Here is a 15,811-nt window from a genome sequence, read left to right on the forward strand (position 1 = left end):
TTTGCATTTATTTTAACTATTACTACAGCATGTTCCGCAAGAAGCTGTCCTGTTAGATGGCCCTTGATCTTCAACAACCAAGAAGAACAAAGAACCTTTGTGTAATGCATTCCAGATTGGAAATTGAGTCACCAAGCCTGGGAACTCAAGCATAGAGGGTTTTATGTCCCTTAAAATAGCAATAACAATGTCTAGCATTGATAAAACTTTTCACGTGTATTAAACATCTTAGGAAAGGTGATCAGAGCAGTGCAGTTTCTGCTGTAATAAAAACACTTATTCCAATCATAAGTGCTAACAAAGATTTCTGCTCTTTTGTGTGTGACATGGGTTTATTTAGGTCCTCCTTCTCCTTGAGAAGGAACTAGATTGGTTCAAATGCCTTCCCCTCCTCTCGAAATTCCATTCTCCTTTCTAATATTTCTGTCAACTCCGGGACACTCATATTCCACAGTCTATCTTGACTGTGGCTTTATGTTGTCCTTGCCCTCCACTCTAAGTCATAGGTTTTCCTACATCTTTGTTGTAGAATTGACCAAAATATGGATTTCAGCCCAATCCTTTAGTCTATACCTCCACACACACACACAGCTTTAATATGCAAAAAAGATTGTGTTCAGACAGAAAGTAGTAACTCTGAAAAAATAATATAAACCCCTTAAAACTGAACATGAGATCCTCTTTGTAATAGGTAGATGTCCCTACTCATTTTGATAGGAAGTATGGTTTGATCTCTAGTGTTTTTCAAAAGCCTATGTGTTGGTCACCTGGTTTTGCTCCATCACATATTCCTACCATGATATTCTTCTTCACGACAGGGCAAAAGCAACAGGGCCAAACAATCATAAACTGAAACTTTCAAACTTATAAGTAAAAGTAAACCTTTTCTCTCTGTGAGTTGATGATCTTAGGTATTTGTTACAGTAATACAGAGATGACTAACTAGTAAGTCATCCACTCTACTCTTTCCTTTGTGTCATCTTCCCTTTGTTCTGTTCTCTTCCCATCCTCCAAACTCATATTCATTTATATGAGAGAACCAATAAGCATCTTTTTACCAGGCCCCAAATCCCTTGTTTATCAAAGGCTCATCTTCTGTCCTGAGTAGCTATCAAGGTGTTTCTCAAGAAAAAATAGAAGGAAATATGGAGATAGCCAAGAAAAGTCTTTTTTAATTACCAACAGGGAAACTGAGACTCAAAGAATTTATGAGACCTGCCCAACACTGAACAGTTAATATCATTACCAATTCTTTGTTAACTGAAAGACACAAAGCCTCAGAGACACAGCTTTCCAATAAGGCTCCCAGAACCAGGCTCTGAACCTATTTCAAGATACAATCAATTGTGCTTGGAACATTTTAGGCCTTCTCCATCTAGCTCCACGGGGGTTTGTGAAATGGAATTGTGATGTGTGACCTACTTGATGCTTGTCTCATGTTGATACAGGATTCTGGGTATTGTCTCCAATTGCCTCAGGAAATGTAAACACTAATGTTATTTTGCCTCTACTATGTGTGATACTTATTGAGCAATATAGATAAAATTAGTTTCTATTCCAGTAAATACAATACTCAATTTTTAAAAGATTCTCAGGTTTTCTCCTTTCCTTTTATATTTTCTTCCTATATTGCTCATTTCCTTTATTATGTGATTTAGACTTGCTTTCTATTCATAAATCAATAGTTTGCAGCAGTAATAAAAATAATTACTAATCAGTGGTAAATGCTCACAAAGTTTTCTGGGTTCATGTTGTATTTATTTAGCCTATGTTGGATTTTCTAAGACACCACAGCACACAGTACTGTTCCTCAAACAATCAGTCCCTGAGGATACCCTGACCAGTGTCTTATACCCACTTATGGTATCTCCAGACACTTGTCTTCAAAACAGGACATGGTGCCCGATGAGGCAAGAAAGGCAATCAGGAGACAGATCATGAAGTATCTTGTCATAGTCATGTCCTGGTAAGACTAAAAATGGGGTCCTGAGAGGGGTGGAAAGCCACTGAAATATTTTTCCAGAACAAGTGACATGATCTCTCTGGAATTTTGAAAGGAATGTTGTCAACTGTTCTGTAAAAAAAAAGAAGTTTGGGGCAGAGAAGAAAGGAAAATGAGCTCATGAGAATCAGAAAGAAAAGCCCATTCTTAGATGACAGGCATGGAGTGGATCTTAAGTGTGGTGAGGAGTGGTTCCTAGGAAAGGAATGGAGACTCTTGTGACCAAGAACAGAGAATAAAGTGAGCACTGGGTCTTGGAAATGAGACACTAGATCAGATTCAGCCGGTGAACAGGATGCCTGGCACAGCTAAGGCTCAGAGGGTGTAGCTATGCTTCCTTGGCAGCCCTTGGTAAGGTGAAACTTGATGGCACAAGCACAAGGGATGTGGAAACTGCAGACTGGCCAATGGCCTCAGCTGAGTGAAAGGAGCTCTTCCTGTTTGCTAGGGCTGCTATAACAAAGCACTGCAAACTAGATGGCTTAACACCACAACGTCTTACTCTCTCATAGCTCTAGAGGGTAGAAGTCCAAAATCTAGGTGTTGGCAGTCCCTCTATGACTCTGTGTAGACTTTCCTTACCTCTTCCTAGCTTCTTCCGGTGGTACCTGTCAGTCTTTAACATCTGGCTGCATCACTCCAGTCTCCGGCTCCATCATCACATGGCCTTCTCTCTGTGTCTGACTCTTCATATGACTGTCTTTTTATAAGGACACCAGTCATATTGGATTAAGAGTAGGCCCTGCTACTATATGACCTCATTTTGATTAATTGCATGCACAACAACCCTGTGTCCAAACAAGCGCACATTTTGAGGTATCGAAGGGTTTGGACTTCAACATGTGATTCGAGGGACACAACACAACAGAATTAACAGGAGAGTTACCGAGGTGAAGGCCAGCAGGGCCTGACCCATCTCTTCACACTGCACAGCTTCTGTGCCCAGCAAGATCTATATGAATATTTTCCTTGATGAGACTAAGCTTCTGCCATTTCCCTCTTTGCTCTCTGAAACAATTATTAAATATTTAATCTGAGATGCACCAGAAGACAAAAATGAAAGATACATAGTGACCTCCCACAAAGAAGCACACACAGTACTGGGAGACACTGGCATCTAAGTGAGCAATTACAAGATGCTGTAACAGTTGCTAACATGGGGCAATATGCAGAGCAGTGGGGAAAGGAGAAAAGCTCACAGTGCATGGGAGAGCAGGCCTGCTGGCTGGGTGTTGTGTTTTAAGGCTGCACAGAGGTGACACTTAAAGGAAGGACAAACATAGGGAAAAGACCTCAAAGGAGGGGAGTCAACATATTCAGGGCATTCTTGTATTCGATATTATTAAGTGCCTCCTGTATGGCAGGTACTGTACTCAACATTTAGGATAAATCAATGAACAAAAAGGCAAAGACCTCTGCCCTCTGGTAGCTTACAGACTTGCAGGTTAGAAAAATAAAAAGTGCATGGAATGAGAACTGTCTGAACAGTACTAAGACCCTCAATATGGCTAAATGTGAGTAGGAAGAGGTGGGAGTTTAGGCTGCTGGTACAAAGAGACCAGATGCTCATCACACAGAGGAGCATGAAAGCCCAGGAGCCCATGTGCCTGTAAGGGCAAAGGCAGTATCTCATTCATCTCTCTCTCTCTCTCTCCAAAACTTACTATGATGCCTGATGCACAGCAACTGCTCATAGCAGCAAAAGAATAAGTGACTGAACAAATGAATGCCTTTGTACAGGCCAGTGAACAGTAAGAAGTGTGTTTTAGTAAGATAATTGTGAGTGCAATGTAAAAGAAAGGATTGAGACAAGAAAACCAGCTAGAAGGAATTGTAATTGTCTAGATCAATGGTTGCCGTTTAGGTTTGCTTGTTTATTTATAAATGATATGTGTCAGTATAACAACACTGACATATTCATTAATAAAACATACAGAAATAGAAATTTAGCAGGGAACATTGAAAATAATGGAAAATAGAAATTATGTTATTTTTCTTCCTCTGCTCCAGTGTAGTCCATTTTGGAAACCAGGACTACACTATGAGGCCTGAATGGTGGCAGTGTCAAAAAAGATGGAGGGAACAGGGGTGTCTCTGCCTTCCACACAGCAAAGCTGGGCAGTAGCCAGCCCTGCTGATGATGAATACCTGCAGACATGTGTTGATGCTGAACTGCTACTCCAACACTGAGCTGAACAAATCCTAAAGCAAAATCCACTATCTGACCCATGAGGAAGAATCGTGGTGAAATACAACTTGTCCAAGATTAGTTGGTGCTTGACAGGAAAACCCAATGGTGCAGTAAGAAGAGAAAAGAAGGGCAGGTGTGTGTCTACAAGACATGTGAATGAGGCCAAAGCAAATCTAGAGAAAGGAATACCTTCTGCTGAGGATGCTTACAAACGTGGGTCAACCCGCAAGTGTTATTTCCACTCCACTAAATTTCCCACGGCTCCCTAATACTCATCTCTCATCTATTATGTATCTCAAACTTGAATACCAATGCTGCTAGTTCTCAGAGCAGAAAGAATTGCAGAATCTCAGGCCCCACTTCAGAACTACTGAGTCATAATCTACATTTTAGCAAGATCCCCCAGGCAATTTGTGCATCATAATTTGAGCCCTTTCCCTTACTCCTCATTCAGCCAATTTTTATTCATTATCATTTGCACATGTACAAGGTCTCAGGCACTGTGATTATAACTTAGGACAGAAATCAAATTAAAATCTGACACAAAAACTCAAGACAATGGTAATGCATTCACAGAGAGACATAAATAAATTATATATTTTTTAATGTGAGTGCTATGCTGGGAGTGGTGGCACACACCTGTAATCCCAGTGCTTGGGAGGCTGAGGCAGAAGGATTATGGGTTTTGGGCTAGCCTGGGCTTCATTTTGAGATCCTGACTGAAAAAAAAGAGGGAAAATGGGGCTTGGGGGGTAAGTGCTATGAACCAGGTAAGAACAGAAGGTAGTATCTTATGTGCCTCAGACCCTTCAAGTACCATCATAATACCAGTCACCAAAAAAAGAGGCTCAATAATATTTCTGGAAGAGAGTAAAGGAAGAAAGGAAAGTGACAGAAAAGAAAGGAGTAAAAAAAGAATAGAAGGAAGGAATTACATTAAACTATAATTTCCAAAATGACCACTGAAACAATGTGTATCTGTTAGTGACTTCCCCAGAAAGCATCTTCACTTAAACACTTGGATACCCAAGATCAAGATCACTATAGCCCCAACTTGCCTTTTCTCATGTGATCCACATGAGACTAAGATATTATTCTAGAAATCTGGGATTTTCCTTGACTCGTCTTTCTTTAAAACCTTATTGTTCTGTTCATTCATGAGTCAGTTACTCATTGTCCATTGTATGCTCTGAGCAGGAGTTCAGGAGTGTAAAAATCATTTATAGCTGAAGTACTCACAGAAGTTCTCCTGGGAGTCAAAAGGTCATGGTGTGTGGTCAAAGTCTGGATTTGGTCCAGTCAGTTGCCAATTATGACCTTAAGGGAATCCCTATTCTCTTTGCCTCTGCACCCTTTTCTGTAAAGGAAGTTAATGACATGCCTCACAGACTTTTGTAAAGATTAAATGAGATATCATTGTTATTGCAATTGTCATGGAGCAGGGTAGGCTTTGAACATGCAGTCAAAAGATATGGCTTAACCAAAATAGAGAAGAGGCCTCTTGAGGGAACAGTGAGACAGTGAATCATCTACTTGGGGTGAGGCCCAGGGTGAGTAGGAAGCAGAGGGAAAGACTAGAAAAGCAAGTTGGTTGCAGGCCTACCATGGAGCACTTAAACACCAATCTGAGGGATTTGTGATGAATTTGATGGTAACAAGAAAACACTGAAGGCTTTTCAGGAGGACATAACATGATCAAAAATTTCTCTGACTTGATTAATTTGGCTAGGAGAGGGAGGAGCCCAGGTTGTTTTAGGGTTTGAAGATTGGAGAAACATTTGGGTCTTCAGCCAGAAATACAGTATTAGGAAGGGACACTGGTTAGCAGGAAGAGGGTGTCAATTCATTAAGATGAAGAGGATATATATTCAAAAGGAAATGTCGAGCAGGCAGATAGGTGAAGAGAAATGTTTTGCTGGTGGGACGAGCTTGGAAGACATCCATGAAAAATAATAGTTTAAACCAATAGCATGAGCAAATGCCCTGAGGGAGAATGGGCATTAAGAATGTAACTCTGGAATATGGGGAAAGCAGGAAGAGTCAGAGAAGCTAGAAGGAGAATTGGGAAGTGCAGGACCATGGGATTAAAGGAAGGAAAGAGCTTCAAATCCTACTGAGAAAAAGATCTTGAATGTGGCAAAGACAGACACAGGGGATCTTAACAGGACAACTGAGGACCTAAGGCATCCTTGTGTGTAGTTCCCATAGCCTAATATAATACAAAACTTTAAATGTTATTACTTAAAGCACCTCCCCGTGCTAGGTCTTAGTGTCTTTGGTAAAGCAGTCTGAGTCCATTGCCATGGTCCAGTCTACACTGAGTTTCTTAGCCTATTCTGGAACAGAAATTGTTTACTCTCGCCCTGAATTGGTGGTTAGTGGAGTTCCTATCAAAATGGAGGTTTTTTTTTTCTTTTATTATTCATATGTGCATGCAAGGTTTGGGTTATTTCTCCCCCCTGCCCCCACCCCCTCCCTTACCACCCACTCCGCCCCCCCTCCCCCCACCCCCTCAATACCCAGCAGAAACTATTTTGCCCTTATTTCTAATTTTGTTGTAGAGACAGTATAAGCAATAATAGGAAGGAACAAGGGGTTTTGCTGGTTGAGATAAGGATAGCTATACAGGGCATTGACTCACATTGATTTCCTGTGCGTGGGTGTTACCTTCTAGGTTAATTCTTTTTCATCTAACCTTTTCTCTAGTTCCTGATCCCCTTCTCCTATTGGCCTCAGTTGCTTTTAAGGTATCTGCTTTAGTTTCTCTGCGTTAAGGGCAACAAATGCTAGCTAATTTTTTAGGTGTCTTACCTATCCTCACCCCTCCCTTATGTGCTCTTGCTTTTATCATGTGCTCAAAGTCCAATCCCCTTGTTGTGTTTGCCCTTGATCTAATGCCCACATATGAGGGAGAACATACGATTTTTGGTCTTTTGGGCCAGGCTAACCTCACTCAGAATCATGTTCTCCAATTCCATCCATTTACCAGCGAATGGCAACATTTCGTTCTTCTTCATGGCTGCATAAAATTCCATTGAGTATAGATACCACATTTTCTTAATCCATTTGTCAGTGGTGGGGCATCTTGGCTGTTTCCATAACTTGGCTATTGTGAATAGTGCCGCAATAAACATGGGTGTGCAGGTGCCTCTGGAGTAACCTGTGTCACAGTCTTTTGGATATATCCCCAAGAGTGGTATTGCTGGATCAAATGGTAGATCAATGTCTAGCTTTTTAAGTAGCCTCCAAATTTTTTCCAGAGTGGTTGTACTAGTTTACATTCCCACCAACAGTGTAAGAGGGTTCCTTTTTCACTGCATCCTCGCCAACACCTGTTGTTGGTGGTGTTGCTAATGATGGCTATTCTAACAGGGGTGAGGTGGAATCTTAGTGTGGTTTTAATTTGCATTTCCTTTATTGCTAGAGATGGTGAGCATTTTTTCATGTGTTTTTTGGCCATTTGAATTTCTTATTTTGAGAAAGTTCTGTTTAGTTCACTTGCCCATTTCTTTATTGGTTCATTAGTTTTAGGAGAATTTAGTTTTTTAAGTTCCCTATATATTGTGGTTATCAGTCCTTTGTCTGATGTATAGTTGACAAATATTTTCTTCCACTTTGTGGGTGTTCTCTTCAGTTTAGAGACCATTTCCAAAAGGGAGTTTTATATTTCATTTTGGACCCTTGGAACATGAGGATTCATTTAACATGTTGTCTGTTTTTGGATCATCCAAGTTAGATTGCAATCCATCTCTATTTTTAACAATTTTAGAGGGAATTCCTCAATTTTTGGTAGTCTCTTCTATAGTTTCTGAAAATCCTTGCCAAGGTCAACAAGAAAATAGGGCCTTCTGACCCAGAGTTTCTAAAAAGCACACTTGACAAACTGAGTAATAAGTCAATCAACAGGAAAAATAAAGTCAGAGATCACCCTCTTCTGAAAGGGCAGAGTACAGGGTCATTGCAGCTGTGGGAGCAGACTGTAATGGGGGCACTGAGGACAGCATCTTGGAGAGTGTGCTGGAGGGTCCTCACTCGGAGAACTGAGAACCTCTGTCCTGCCCAAGAACATCAAAAGCTTAAAGGACAAAGAAGCATTTGTGCTATGCCCCAAGAATAAACCCCAATGAAGTTATTCATAAGAAATGACTGTTGTCAAGGTCTTGTCATTGGAGTTTTTCCAATTCTTGGTGCCTAGAACTGATAATTCTTGAGATTGTACATAGTGCTCAAAGACAAGGGGCATCCCTTAACATCAGGGAGGCATGCTGAGAAAAAAAGGGGGAAAGCAAAGAGGTACAGTGCAGTATAAGGATCAGAGTATGTGCTTGCTGTGGGCAATGAGACAACTTATAGGGCTCATAGGGAAAGCATAGGAAATAAGGTGTTAACAGACTTCCAAGAATACCTTTAGTTCATCAAATGTTTAATTGAGAACTTCCCTAGCACCAGGCACTAGACTAGCTAACAGGGCATGATGGCACACTCCCCTAAGGAGGGAACAGCCTCCTTGGGGAGGTAAGTGTGAGGAAACAACTATGAACAATATGAAAGTTGCTCACGGAGACAAGTACATGATGCTAACAGAGACAGTGAGACTCATGATAATTAGGCAGAAAGAGAACTTAGAGGGGCTAGAGGTGTAATGTGGTAGAGAGTGCTTGCCTAGCATGCTGAGCCCCTGGACTTGATCCCCAGCACCAAGAGAAAGAGAGAGAGAAAGACAGTCAGACAGAGACAGAGACACAGACTGACAGATTTAGAAAAGCCCCACAGAGAAGCTCTTGCAGTTCTGAGTTTTCATTTATGCCGAGTTGCATTGACATTTGCTAATTGGATATTTGTGGATGATAAGGGTCTCCAATGAATAACCTGAAAGGTCTCTGTTATGAGGTAATCTACCAACGTATAAATTTGGATAGGCTGCTAGGAGGCCAGAGACCACTCACCAGCCACATAGCTAGTAGACAGACCACACCCAACACGTGGCATTTGTGTCTCAGCACACAGCTTAGCTTTTTTCTTCTCATTGAATTTGCACAGTAATTCTCATACTGTGATTAATTCTTTTTCCTGGCAGAGTCAGGGAAAGATGAAATTAATAAGTTACAGATATAAGGTAATGAAGTAAGGCGTTTATTATAATGGGGAGATTTATTTAAATACCTTTAGAAATTACCTTGGTCACGTTTGTAAAACAATTGAGTCTAAGATTTCTTTCATTTTCTAGTTACACCTTCCTGCATTTTATGGTGGAAATTATATGCCACTCATCATTTTGGAGACTCACCAAAGTCATGGATGAACCCATTGAGAAAGTTGAGAGTCCAAGTCTATAGGTATTAAGTTATATTTTATTGGCACTCTACTAGATATAACAAGGTCTTACTTTAAGTTTGAAAAATAAAATATATTCTCTTTTACATAGCTTTCCTATAATTTTGGGAAAGCTACCACTCCCTTTCCATATATAAATGCTTAGCATGTGCCACAAAAGACAAAGGAAATATGTATTCACAAAACTACAGCATGAAAATACTCAAATTAGAGAGATAGATAACCTAATTTCCCAGCTAAATGATCTTCTTTGGTCTATTTCCTGGAAATTAATAACCATTGAAACATAAACTCTGACCCTGTCTCCAAAATATCCTCCAAGCACCTGAAACTTAATATGATTTTGTCCACAACCCTAACCTGCTTCTCCTTTTGTCTCCTTCTGTCCACATGTATTTGACCAATGTAAGTTGGCTCAGATCTCCCTCTAACATTTAGATAGTTACCAAGTACATCAAATTTACTTCCTAAGGACTCTGAAATACAGCCAGGCATCTGCAGCCCCAGGTACTACTCTAACTCAAGGCTAAATCATTTCTCCTCACAAGATTCTGAAATCCTGCCTATTCTCCATATTGATACAGAGTAATTTTTCTCAAAATGCTAATAATTCCTTCCTTTGGCATGCTCTGAAAACAAGCTCTAGTCCTGTCCACGACTGTTTCTTTCACTGTGATTCAACACCAATGGTCCCTCTAACACTCTGGGAAACATTTTGACAGTGAGAAGTTTTTCCCTTTAAGAATATTGAGTTCTTTCATCCCTCAGTGCATTTAGCATTTGCCAAACTCTCATCCTATCCCACCCGCTCTCCCTTCTCTTCTTGGCAGGCCTCTGTCAGTCCTTCAGGATCCAATTCAAATGTCACTGCTTCAACAGAACCATGTGCAAATCTCAGTGGCTCTCCTATCTTATCTTTCATGGCCCTGGATACACATCCCTATTAAAACAAGTGTCACAGTCGACTATAACAACTTGTTAACAGATTTGTCTTCTCCAGTGAGCCATGTGGTTTTTTTTTCAACTTTGAATCCCTACTACCTAGCACAATGCTTGGCTCCTGCCAGGCAGTCAGGAAGTGTTTGCTGAATTAAAGGACCCATAACTGAGGTCTGTGGCTACATGATAAAATGAGAGGCATGCCATCAAAGGGGGAAAATTGCTTTTTTTTTTCCACTATAAAGTGAACCAAGGTGTCAGAGAGTTAAAACAAGGATGAAGAGTGCTTTTAGATCTCAACCAATTTTTAAATTACTCATCTCATCTGTCCTAGTTAAAGACTAACTCTACCAGCCTCCTACTGCCTGTTAAGAGCATTTCACACTTGGGCACCAGATCCAGCAAATGTTCAATAATCATGGAAGATATAGTTTAAAAGAACCTATTGGGTTTGAAATATGAATGTAAAAAGATACCCAGCAAAAATGTCTCCTAAATATTTTTCCTGTTTGGCACATAGACCACAAAAACAGCAGACACATGACAGTTATCATACTGTACACAAAGGCCCATATCTATAGTAGCCGTTTCCACAGGACAACTGCAGCTAGGCTGCTCTTCCTTCCATCATTCATTCATTCAGTTGTTGGACAGTCACTACATGCCAGTCACTATGCAGCACTCTGGAGAAGCAAAGGCAAAAATGGACCGACCCCACAGAGTGCAGGGCTTTCCGTGAGGCAGACAGATTACTACAAATGGGTATGCTGACTTTGTATGATTAAGCAGTTACTACTTAATCGTGCCTGACTCCAAAAACATTCTCGTTTCCCTTGTACATAGCACAACCTTTCTCAAAATGCAGGGATATTCAAACTGGAGTGTTCCTAAAGGGGAGCAAGCCCAGCACTGTTCCAATTCTCCAATGTGTGTTGTTTTGTTAAAAGAGCATTTCCAAGGAGCAAATGATATGGATGTGAGCAGGCCTGAGAAAAAGCTGGCTCATGCCTCAACCAACACTCTGTCATTTTGGTGATATCTCGTTAGGATACAGACGGATCCCTCAGGTACACTCACCATACACAGTGGGCGTTAAGGAAAGCTTCCAGTGCAAAGCCAGTCAGGGTAAACTGGTAAATCCTCTGCATTTAGAACCACTGCTGGAGCCCGCACTTCAGCCTTCCTCAAGGTAGAATACTAGGGAAGCGCAAACTAACTCTAATCTAACAAGCTATATTATAAATAGCGACCAATCTCAGATAAAGCTGCGCCCCTATCCCCGGGGCTGTCTCATTCCCCAGTCCTGCGCTGTGGTTCCCACGGGACTCTGAACAGCGCCGCGCCCTCTTTGCTCACCCTCCCCCTCCAACGCGCTGCAGCCGATCCCCGCACCCCACTAGTACCCCCCGGCGCCACCTACTGGGGCCCCGCCCCGCCCGATCCACGTGCCGAGTCCCACCCGGCGCTAGCGGCCCTTTAAACACCCCCACCCTTTCACGCTACCGCACCCCCCCGCCACACACACACACACACACACACACACACACACCCGCACCCCCCCGCCACACACACACCCACACATACACACACACACACCCGGACGGCAGCCGGAGAGGGACAAAACTCATGGCGTTCAGCCAGTTTCTTCCGCGGAGCACGTCCCGGGAAGCCCCAGCCGGTGGGGCTCTGCACCCCGGGCCACAGCCCCCCAGCCCCTCCCTAGCCCGGGGCGGACAAGTCGAGGAGTGGAGGCACGGACCGGCTACGGGGCGGGGCCGGCGGAAGCGCGGCCTCCGCTGCCTCCGCCTGCCGCTCGGGCCGCCCGCTCGCCCGCCGCTGGGTGCGCTGCACGCGGGGGGCATCCGCGGTGCAGAGGTTCATGCAGCGGCGGCGGCGGCGGCGGCGGCGGCGGCTGCTGCTGCTGCTGCCGCCGCGGAGGCAGACAGACCAGGCGCTGCCGCCGCCGCCCTCCCCCGGCTCCATGCCGCCGCCGCCGCCGCTGCCGCCTCCTCCGCTCCAGCGAGGGGCGGGGGGCTCCGGCCCGGGGTGGGCACCACTCCTCGCAGCGCCGCTCCCCTCCCTGCCCTCAGCCCCCGCGCTGGAGGCAGCGAGGGCACCCGCTGCCTCCTAGGAGCGCACGCTCCACGCGCCCTGCTGGAGCGAGGGGGCGGGCGTGGGCGGGCGTCGGGGCAGCCGGGACCCAGCGCGGCTGCAGGAGGAGGGGTCTTCCCCGGAGGATGCCCGGCGGCGGCGGCGGCTCCTCGCTCCTGGGCACGAGCTGAGCTGGACCGCGAGCTAGCGGCGCGTCGCCATGCCGGCGTGACGGGCGCCCCCCGGCTGCCCGCGCGGGTCCCCGCGCTGCCCCACGCCGTGCCGCGCCGGCGCCGGGTGGCAGGATGGGCTGTATCCAAAGCATCACCTGCAAGGCGCGGATCCGGCGCGAGAACATCGTGGTGTACGATGTGTGCGCCACCATCGACCAGTGCCCCACGCGCATCGAGGAGACCTCGCCCATCGTCCTGCGCTACAAGACCCCCTACTTCAAAGCCTCGGCCCGCGTGGTCATGCCCCCCATCCCTCGCCACGAGACCTGGGTGGTGGGCTGGATCCAGGCGTGCAACCAGATGGAGTTCTTCAACACCTACAGCGATCTGGGCATGTAAGCGACCAGGCGCACGGCGCCCGAGCAGGGTCCTTGCCTGGGTCTCTACTCTCCACCCCGACCCTCCCCAGCTCCTTCTTACTGCTGTCCCCATCCTCTTTCTAAACCTTCCTCTCGCTTCCCCACCCACCTCCCTCCTCCCTACGCTTTTGTTTCAGTGACAGGGCGGGTGACGGGAGGCTCCTCGAGAAGGCATTTTCTCTTGGTTTGCTTCTGACTCCCCAGAAACGCGAGGAGAACTGTGCGGGGTGGGCAGAACGCGGCAAAGGAGGGTTCTAAGGGCAAAGGTGATGCTGGCTGGAGAGTGCCCTGAGAGTTTCTGGGCGCCGTCTGTGCTTGGGGGTTCCCCCTGGAAGAGTTTGGAGGGTAGACGTGGAGAGAGAGTGGAGTGCCGGGGGCGCATGGGCTGTGCCGCGCGTCCTTTGGAGAAAACCGAGCCGACTTGGAAGAGAAGGTCCCGAGGGTCCGAGCAGGAGTCGGAGGTTCTGCCCTTGCCCCCTTGACTGTTGGATTCGAGCCCTTGCGCTGCAGGCCAGGTAGCCCGCAGGCATTTCGGTCTGGGACTGGCAATCCCGCCAGGGCCACTTCTCTGGCTCCAAGCCCTGGAGATGAGTTCTGGAGAGGTGGGGAGCTGGAAAGCACCCGGCGTGTCTCGGCCATGCAGGGCTGGTGGCCTTGTGCCATCAGCAGGCAGGCGCGGCGCGGGCTGTTTCTTATGCTCGAGGAAAGGATGAGTCTCTTAATCTGCCTAGGGTCTTCACTTTTCAAAACTTTCCTAATTGCGGCGCTGGAAGGGATTCCCCGGCGCCCACCGCCGAATCCAGTAGGCCAGCTGGGAGCTCTCCAACTTCTTTCAGCAGCGCTGTTTGGTGCGCGCGGGGTTTGAAGGCTTCGTTGGAGACCCATGATCGCCAGGCCGCCGCCAGGGGCCGACAGCCTGCCCTGGAACTGCAGGTTTCAGGCGGTGGCGTCCAGGGCTTTTTTATTTACTAAATTCTTATAACCAGCTCCCCGCCCGCTTCCAAAACTAGAGCAGTTGGCAACTAAGATGGCTAAAAGCTTTGGGGCCTGCATTCTACCTGTTGTTACATTGTAGGTCTACAACACCCTAATTAGCCTGCAGCCTATAAGGAAACCTTTTTTCTGGAAAATCAACCTCATTTTATTTCTTAATCTAAAACTCTGGAGCGCCCAAGGTTTACCTATTTAATATGGATATGAGGTGGTGGAGCTCTTATTTTAAAAGGTCAGACTATCTTTTTAGCAGCAGTTTGCAGGCTTTTTCTTGCTCTCTGAGAGCCTGTAAGTTAACACTAGTCATAGGCGCTAAAAGAAATGTTGACAGATCGTTTTGTTTCCTCCAGAGTTTGCACTTTTCTCTTTAAGCCTCAAAGCTCAATGCTGGAGAAAGCTCATTCCTAGTAAAGAAATGTGAATTCTAGTTTGCAATATGCCTCTGCACACTGTGTTCTTGTCTTTCTGGAAGACAATTAGTTGTGAGAAATGGAGGACATATTATTTTGGGTGAATCATGCTATTTTAAAAAGACACACCCTTAAAAGAATGGTTATATCTTAACACATGTGTCTTAAAACTGCTTGCTTTTGCTTTTGTTTTCTGAAACTCATTCTTTCCAGACCAGTTAGAGAAAGCCACAGACAGGGCAAGAGCTTTTGTCACATACCCCTAGCCTAACCCTGATGGCAGTGGGGAACTGTGTTGAGGGACAGTAACAACTCTTCCTGGCTGCCTAGAACCCTTGGTAGAAGAGGCCAGGAGGAAATGAGCAGAAGCAACCTCACTTTTCCCACGACTGCATGGTGGGGCTTTGTGTGGCCTCAAATTTCTTTAAATGGGTGAATCAAAAGCAAATATATTGATATGCATAAAATAAAGATGTTCTGCCTTCAAAGAAGTCAAGCTGAGATGGAAACATAGTAAAGCTCCCTGAGTCAAGAGGAGGGTCTGTCCACATTGGAACAAGTTTCCAGGTATGAATTAGTGACCACATGTTCCCTGAGCCTTCCCTGCTGAATTATTGCACTTGGGGTTTGTAAAGAGGTTTGTTGTTGTTGTTGTTGTTGTTTCTTTTTAATCGCCACCTTTGATATTTTAAGATTCTTGGTTTTTATGTTGTTGGTACAAGGGAGAAAAAATACTCCCCCAAGAAGTTGTAAAATGTATTATTATAGATTTGTGTCCAGAGTCTAGCTGTCCTTTCATGGTTGCAATAATTGCTGTGTGATCAAGATCACTACAGAGCCCAAATTTTATTGAACCAATTTCCACAAATGTTTATGCCCTGAAAAGTTTGCTAATGTAGAATTTTTTTGGCAGTACTGGGATTTGAACTCAGAGCCTTTTGCTTGGTAGGCAGGTGCTCCACCACTTGAGGCATGCCCCCAGCTCTTTTTATTTTTATTTTCAGGTGGGGTCTTGCATTTTATGCCCAGTCCTGCCTGGATGGCAATCCTATTTTAGGCCTCTCACATAGCTGGGATTAAAGACTTGTAGCACCACACCCAGCTTTTTTGTTGTTGTTGAGATTAGGTTTTGCTAATTTCTTGCCTGGGCTGACCTTGAACTGTGATCCTCCAGCTTTCACCTCCTGAGTAACTAGGATTACAGACATAAGCCCCCACTCCTGGCCTATCAATGTAAACCTTAATAGTAACTCATACTG

At 45.0% G+C, this 15,811-nt stretch overlaps 2 protein-coding genes across 4 annotated transcripts in view; one reads left to right on the plus strand and one right to left on the minus strand.

The window, feature by feature from the left end:
* LOC109701800 (flavin-containing monooxygenase 5-like) overlaps positions 1-13,239 on the minus strand; it is a 363,647-nt gene extending 350,408 nt beyond the window's left edge. For all 3 annotated transcript variants that reach the window (XM_074047600.1, XM_074047596.1, XM_074047597.1), the window contains exon 1: positions 13,057-13,239. The gene's annotated coding sequence lies outside the window, so the exon portion shown is untranslated. The remainder of the gene's footprint in view (positions 1-13,056) is intronic.
* Fam78b (family with sequence similarity 78 member B) overlaps positions 12,400-15,811 on the plus strand; it is an 87,796-nt gene continuing 84,384 nt past the window's right edge. The window contains exon 1 of the mRNA XM_074047601.1: positions 12,400-13,125. Coding sequence (XP_073903702.1) covers positions 12,863-13,125 — 263 coding nt within the window. The 5' untranslated portion in view covers positions 12,400-12,862. The remainder of the gene's footprint in view (positions 13,126-15,811) is intronic.

Source organism: Castor canadensis, chromosome 11, assembly GCF_047511655.1.
Source record: "Castor canadensis chromosome 11, mCasCan1.hap1v2, whole genome shotgun sequence".
Lineage (NCBI taxonomy): Eukaryota > Metazoa > Chordata > Mammalia > Rodentia > Castoridae > Castor > Castor canadensis.